The sequence below is a fragment of the Talpa europaea genome (assembly GCF_964194135.1).
Source record: "Talpa europaea genome assembly, chromosome: X".
In the NCBI taxonomy this organism is placed as follows: Eukaryota; Metazoa; Chordata; class Mammalia; order Eulipotyphla; family Talpidae; genus Talpa; species Talpa europaea.
Window position 1 is genome coordinate 80929441 of NC_140081.1, and position 7366 is coordinate 80936806.

The 7366-nt window shown below is 59.6% G+C and overlaps 1 protein-coding gene across 1 annotated transcript; it reads right to left on the bottom strand.

Moving 5' to 3' along the window:
* Positions 1-455: 455 nt before the first annotated feature.
* Positions 456-6143, bottom strand: APLN (apelin; the record flags this gene model as incomplete). The annotated part of the gene is made up of 2 exons (XM_084258661.1): positions 456-657; positions 6077-6143. 2 exons carry the CDS (start codon positions 6141-6143, stop codon positions 491-493), a joined length of 234 nt encoding a protein of 77 aa, XP_084114787.1. The 3' UTR covers positions 456-490.
* Positions 6144-7366: the final 1223 nt, after the last annotated feature.

Here is a 7366-nt window from a genome sequence, read left to right on the forward strand (position 1 = left end):
CTCTGCAGCCACCACTGTTTTTCTCTCCTCTCACAGCGCTGGGCAACCACAGCCACAACACCTATTCATGGCCCCTTGGCCCATCAACCCCCAAGGCGCTCCTACTGTCGCCCCTCCCCTGCTGAGGATCACACTGGATACCTGTGCATATGCCGGGGGGGGGGATCCTTCCCCAGCCTCCTGGGACTTCTAGAACCCTCCATCTGGGCCAGCCTGCCCAGCCCCAGGCAGCAGGTTGAAGGGGAGCCAACAGCCAACTTCTGAACAGTCAGAAGATTGGCCCAAGTATCAAACCCTCCTCTGGGCCTCACTCCCCTCCGTGTATAAAATGAAGGTAACGGATGGTATTCTGGAAGCATCTATGTTGTGTGGTGCTGGGACTGCTCAGTCCAGGTATCTAGTGGTGACAAGCAGCAGGATCACCCAGCTTCCAAGCTGTCCCTCCTACACCCCTTCTGCCCTCCCCGGACCCGAGGCTCAAGTACCTGCTTCAGAACGGCATGGGTCCCTTATGGGAGAGGCGTGGCCGCTGGCGGCGGAATTTTCTCCGACCTCCCTGCCAGGACCCTGGACCAGTCCTTGGCCCTCGGGGCTGCACCAGGTGGCGGACATTGCTTTCCTGAAGCCCCTTCCGGTCACAAGGTTGTAGCAGAGGCCCTGCAAAGAGGAGAAGGCCTGTTAGCAAGGAAGGCTGAGGCGCATGGCAGGGGCCACAGAACACAGACTGGTGGGAGAGGGCCATCTCTCCACGAGAGGCCCGCCTCAGAGTTGCTCTGCTTTAATCTATCTTCCAGCCCAAGGAACAATTTGCCATTTTTACACTTTCCTGGGGCAAACGGAACCCACGACTTATATCTTGCAACTTCTGGAGCTGATTTTCTGTCATTTGACAGTTCTATCCTGTTTCTGGCTGGCACAAACCATTTCTTTGTTTAGAACAACTCTGGGGGGTGCGGTTTGGGACATTAAGTCTGCACTTGGCTAGGGCACAGCGGGCGATAACCCTCCATTGCACCTTGGCAAGGATACACTTCAAACATAGCAAACATTTTTCAATGAAATGAGCACCCCCCCCACCCGCAACCCCTGTCCCACATAGTTATCTGCATGGAGCCACATCTACCTTAGCTGCTGTCCTTTTTTCTCTGTGGAGGCATTTTAAAGCAAATCTAGTACATCAGGCCATTGTATTCCCACACCCTTCCAGATGCAGGGGACCCACTTTTGAGGACCTAAGATGTTGCATGAATGAATGAGTGAACAACTGAGTAAAGTGCCACCTGGAGCAGCAAGTCTCGGCATCAGCGGGGAATGGGTGGTTATTGATGAACCTCCCCACTGGGTGCCCTGCTTTCATCCCCAGATCATCCCCACAACCCGTATCTGATGCCACTTCTGTTCCAACCCAAGCTGACTTCTCTTCTGCTCTCGGAGTTGGGGGGTGGGAGGCAGAGGGGGTTTCACTGTACAGCTGAGAGCAGAAGCCTCCAGGGGCTCCTTGCTATAGCTGTCTCCATGTGAACTCGTAGAAACCTTTGGTGTCAGACCAAGCCCCAGCAATGGAACCCAAGTGGTGCTGCGTGTTTCTGGTGACAATGAAGAGGTGTGGGAACAGCCTGGGAAGGCGAGCTGGTCCTCCAGAGATGAGCCCGCTGCAGGAGGGCAGGCCGAGATGGTGCTAGTCAAGAGGCGGCCTGGCGAGGGGCTTGTGCAATACTGAGCATGGGCTGGCCTGCAGAACCCCAGCTTCTGATCATGAATCCTAGTGCCTCCCCCACCCCCACCAGCAGATCCGCCTTCAGCTATCTCCCTGGTCCCCTGACTGCACCCACCCAGGAATCCTCACCCTAGATCAGTTTCCATATAACCGCCCATTGGCTGCTGGCCCTTGGCTCCTCCTTTCCCATCGCCCTGCCTCTGGCATCCCCTGCCCTGGTTTCCCCCTTGACTCCTTGGCTCTGGTGATTCCTCCCTTGCTTGCACACAATTTCCAGGCTTTTATCCTCCTTTTGAGCCAAAAGCAGGCGAGGTTTGTCCTTAGGGTCCTTCCCACCCAGACTCCCTAGGCCTGCAACTTGCTACACTCACACCCAGACTCACGCATGTGCAGTGCATCCACACACACACGTACACACACACACACACACAATCTAGCCATCTGCCCTCCTTCAAGAAACAGAAGTCACAGACCTTGTAGGCCTGTGTTGTCTGTCAGCCACCCTTCAAGGCTGAGTGGGTTAGTGTGTCGCCTCCTCCCCTAAACCCATGACCTGAAGAAATTTAAAATACAAAGTGTATTCGCTCTTTGGGGCAGCAGGTGTAGACAGGGGCAAGGAGGCCACTTCTGTCTGTCATAGAGCAACCGGCTTGGTGCCATCTGCAAAGGGACTGGACTGGACTGAGGCTAGGAAGGAGGAAGGGCCTTTATTCACTGAGCCCCTCACCTCAGCTGCTTCAGTCTCTGCCCTGTGTTTTAGGGTCCCCTCAAGGTTGTGCCTGCCCAGTAGGAGGGGATAGGAATGATGCTAAGGTCTAAGCTGAAGGTGTGATCAGGCACCGGAAGACCCCTGGCACCTTAAAAATGTAAGGTAGTTCTCATGTCTAGGGCCTTAACTTCGGGGGGGGCAGGGGCTGGAGGTGGGCCACTGGCATTGGCTAAGGCCCCACGGGGACACTGGGCATGAAGAAGAGCGGTCCAGTGCTGGGACAGGGAGGGGATCATCTCCAAATGCTCAGCACCCAAGACTGAGTTGCTGGCAGTCGAGAAGAGAGGTCTGGGGGAGAAGGGCCATAAGGGGGGAGGCCTAGAGCCAGGATGGGGAACGGGGATGGGGCTTAGACTCTGGTCAGGGAGACAGTAGATTCTAGGCCTGCAGCAAACTGTCTGAGCTGACTGAGCACTCAGTCGGGCTCTGGAGAACAGGCACCCCAAGCCCCAGGCATCTTGCATCCCATGGTGGGGGGAGCTCACTGTCCTCTTTGCGGAAGTCTGCAGATTCCCCCTGCACCCCATCCATCACCCACCTGTTTCCTACTTTTGATTCTGAGTCTGGCTTACCCTAAGATAAGCTGACACCTGAAACCCAGGCTTTATCCTGTGCAAAGGGACAAATTAAAGGTTGTTGATTCTCATGGAGGCAGAGGGACTGGCTATACAAAAGAGTTCCCCTGTGGGCCTGGGGGCCATCCCCAGTGCATTTAAATATTTTCTTTCAATTCACTCGCCACTTAAAGGGAGGCTGGGGCCATCCCCCAAAGAATGGCAAGCCTGAAGGGCCTGGAGCCTTTGTTCTCCACAGTGCCACCAGCAGTGAATCTACGGCACCCCCCCACCCTGAAAGCCACGGCGGGGGGTGGGGGGTGGGGGGGTGGAACAGGGTTTGATTTTCATGCAACGTGAATTCCAAAGGGGCCAGTGCACGAAGCTGTGAGTGGGACTCTCCATAGCGCCATCCTCACCCGGAATGACACACCTGCTTCTCCTCTGCCTGCTCGGGTTCCCTTAGGGGCCTGCAAGTGTGCTCTGGTGGGCACCCCACCGGCTATGTCCCCTCCACTGCTCCGGGTGCTACATGTGTCTCGGAGATGCGGGAGCCTTCTTTTCTCTGCCCAGCCCCCATCCCAGTGCCCTGAGCTGTCTTCCTCTGCCAGCTTTGCTGCCCTTGGACACACCATGCTCTGGCAGCCCTGCCCTGCACTTCAGTCCTTGGCCGCTGAGAGGCCTGACTCCAGTTACATGGGTGCTTAGTCCGGAGGAGGTGGGGATGGAGTGGAGCGGCCCCGCCCTGAGCTGGGGGGGTACAGTAGGCTGACCTCACACTGGCGCTGTGGTTGCTGACTTCTGACTTGGAATTGAGGTTGGGGAGCTAGAGAAAGAGGAGCAAGGGGGCAGGAAAGGAGAGAAAGAGATGCTCAAAGACCAAAGGATACTTGGCCCTGGCCCAGCAGCTCTCACACTCAGAAGAGCAAAGTGTATCCCAGGTCAAGAGGCAGTGGAGGAGTGTGTGCATGTGTGCCTGCGTGCGTGCCTGCTTGTTGGTGGGGCGGGGGGACATTCCAAGTCAGGACAGAGTGTATGTAGAGGAATTATGGTGTTCAGGCCTGGGACTTTGACTGGAGGCTCTGGCTGGGGAGAGCAGGCAAGTTAGGTAAGGGTAGGATGTTCTGGGGTCCTGTTTCTGACCTAGGCCAGGAGTGGAAGGAGCAGGATAAGTATACCTGGACCCTCTGCCCTGTGTGAGGTCATAGGGTGCAGAAGGCAGTAGGAACCTTGGAAGTTTCCAGTGCTAGACTCAAGCAAAATGTGAGGGCAACAAAATTACCTAAATCAGGGTGTGAAGACAGATGGCCGAATGGAGGGAGAATTCAAGCGAGACATGACTGGATCTGGGCCAGTGTTCCCTCCCCCTCAGAACCAGCTCTCCCCCTTACAAGTACTGCTCCAACAGTTGGATCCCCAAAAGGATTCAGGTGGGGGTCCGTTGGCCAAGGGTCTCCCCTAGCTTCTGGGGGAGCACCAACTGTGCAGACAGGAAGCCCCAGTTTCCTCCGGAACACCTTTCTTCACCCACCCTTTCTTCCCTGAAAGCACCACATTGGAGTATGTGCCAGTGGGGTACCCCTGGATGTCTTGTCAACCTCGCTGCACCTGGACGGCAGGCCCATGTGTTGTGTTTCATTCATATCCCTTGCTCACTCCCCACCTTTGCCTGCCTGGCAGGAGCTTCCGAGGAAAAGCCTGCTCTCTTCTTTCCCCGGAGGTGGCTGACCCAGTGCTCGGGCCCCGAAAGACCACTGGACGGCTACCTGAGGCAGGTGTATGGGAACCAACTGAATGCCTGGCTGAGAAGCAGGACAGCGGGCAGAGAAAAGAGCTGACCTACCAAGAGAGGGGGGTAGAGTCTGGTCCGGGCCCTCGGATGCCACTGGGTTGCCCACCATGGTCCTATTCTGGAGGGTCTAGAACCAAGTAGGATCCCGTGCCCTTCCTCTAGGAAACTTGCTGCCTTGCCCTCTCCTTCCCTCTGCTCCCACTTCCCTGTGACTTCAGCCTGGCACGGGCATTGTTCCACCTGGTGTGGGCCTTCCTCTTCTGTGGTGCCCGGCAGGCAGCAGTGACAGCCAGATCACAGGACTGCAGCGGTTGGAGGTGGGGGCTGGCTGCCCCAGGAGACACTGCCCCACAGAAGCAGGGCAGCTGGGGCTGCAGCTGCTGGGGCTGAGTGGAGACCTGCCTTGGGGAGGGCAAGGGAGAACTAGTGCCAGGTATTGCCAGGTAGAGGGTATGTGGTGCAAAGCCAGGAAAAAGGGCTCCCCTCTCCCCCAGCTTCAGGAAGGTCTCTGGTGGGATGCTGTTTCCTGGTTCGGTGCCTGCAGACAGGGGACCTAAGGTGAAGTATGCCTGTGCATGGGGCCAGGATATCGAAGAACCAAGTTCCTGGGGTGGGAAGGAGGAGAGCTTCCTGGGGGGAACCGACAGCAGAGCAGACAGGACCTTGGAGTGAGAAGACCAGCTTGACCCGGGGCAGGCCAGTCTGCCCCTGCTCACACCCAGGCCCAAGTAGCAACAGCTGGGCTCCAGCCGCCGCCACCCCGCCTCCGCCATGCGCTGCTGTCTATGCAACAAGTGTCACGTCTCCTTCTTGGCACATCTTCCCCGGTGGCCCGCGCCCCTGAACCGGCCTGGCGGCCTCTAAACTCTGGGAGCCAGAAAACTTTCCACACGCCTGTAGCCCACTGGGCTCTAGACAGATTCCTCCGTGGACCCACGAGGGGAGTGGGACACGTCCCCTTCCACCTCGGGGGATGCGGGGCGCACGCCTGCGACCCCGAGCGCCTCGGGCTGCGAGGAGCGGCCCGCAGGGTCAGGCACCTGGCGGGAGATGCCCCGCGCAGGAAGCGGGCCCGGCGGCCCGACGGCCCCTGGCCCCGGGCCGCCCTGTCATTCAGCCTCCGGGCACGTGGCTGCTCCTGCTCGGCTCGCGCCGGCTCCCGGGGAGGCGGGGAGAAGGCGCCCGGGGGCGGAGGGAAGGGCAGCGGCGAGGGGAGCGCGGCGAGCGGGAGGGCGCGCACTCACCTCCACACACCGCGGTCAGGGAGAGCCAGAGCAGCAGGAGCGCCTGCACGCAGAGCCGCAGATCCATGCTGCCGCCCGGCCGCCGCGGCCCGGGCCAGGGGGGCGGGAGGGCGGGAGGGCGGGAGGCCCGGCGCCGGAGGCAAGGAGGGCGCGAGCCGCGGCTCGGCGTGCGGGCGCGGAGTCGCGCGGCTGGGGGCGGCGAGAGGCGCGCCCGGGTGTGCGGCTGCCGGCCGCCGCCTCCTGGCTCCGGCCGCCTCGCTCTGCGCCCCGATCGCGGGGCAGCGCCGCCCAGCTCGGCTCGGCGGCTCCGGGGGCGGTGGCGAGCTCTTTCCCGGCGGCTGCCTGCGCGGTCGCGGCTCCAACTGCCGTTGGCGCGGGCTGCCAGCGGGAATGCTCCCCGCTCACTCCAGGGGCTGCATTTTGTAGCGTGCGGCCTGGCCGCGGGCCCACTTGGTCATGTGGTCATCGGAGGGCTGGAGGGGGGGCCAGGAAGAGGGAGAGGGAGCGAGCCTCCCGCACCGCCCCCCTCCCGGCACGCACTCGGCCGCCCCAGCCCGAGCGGGAGAGGGAACCTCGAGGTGGCCCCACAACAAAGGCTGCAGGGCGGCTCTGACAGCTCACAACCTCTCCCCGGGACAATACCCGCCGGGCCAGAGGGATTTTGAGACCTGAAGGATTTCAAACACAGGAAGCATTTGGGGTGGTGGAGGGGCACACTTAACCCTTTCTGACCTGGCTTCCTTAACAGCTGTCAAAAACCCTGGACTCTTAGGGGAAGACTGGCCTACTCACCCCACTCACCTCCACCGGGTCCTTCCCTTTGTCTCTCTGCAGCAGCAGGGGCTTGGTCAACCCCCACTGCCACCCCCCACCCCTCGCGCGCCTGCACACACCCACTGACCAGCCTCTCTCCTCTGCATCTTCAACTGGGTTTGAATTGGGGGTGGCTGCCTAGGTTGGTATCCAAGGCAGCTTATTTGCCCAGGACCCCTATTTCTCCTGCCACCCTCCAGGATGCACCCTCCACCTGAAAAGCCCCCACCCCACCCCATCCTGCCTTTAAGCTCTTCATTCTTGCAGCAGCACTTCAAATCCCACCTCATCCAGAAGACTTCCTAGGATAGCATAATCCAACAGGCAATTTCTCCTGACTGTTGGGACATAGCAGGACAGCACCTGCATTGCCCCCTATTTTGTTTCCCGAAGCTATCCCTTCTGAAAGTTCCCCATCATCCATCATCGGGAGAGGGGTGCGATTTACCCGACTCCCAACAGTCTAGGCTGCATTCA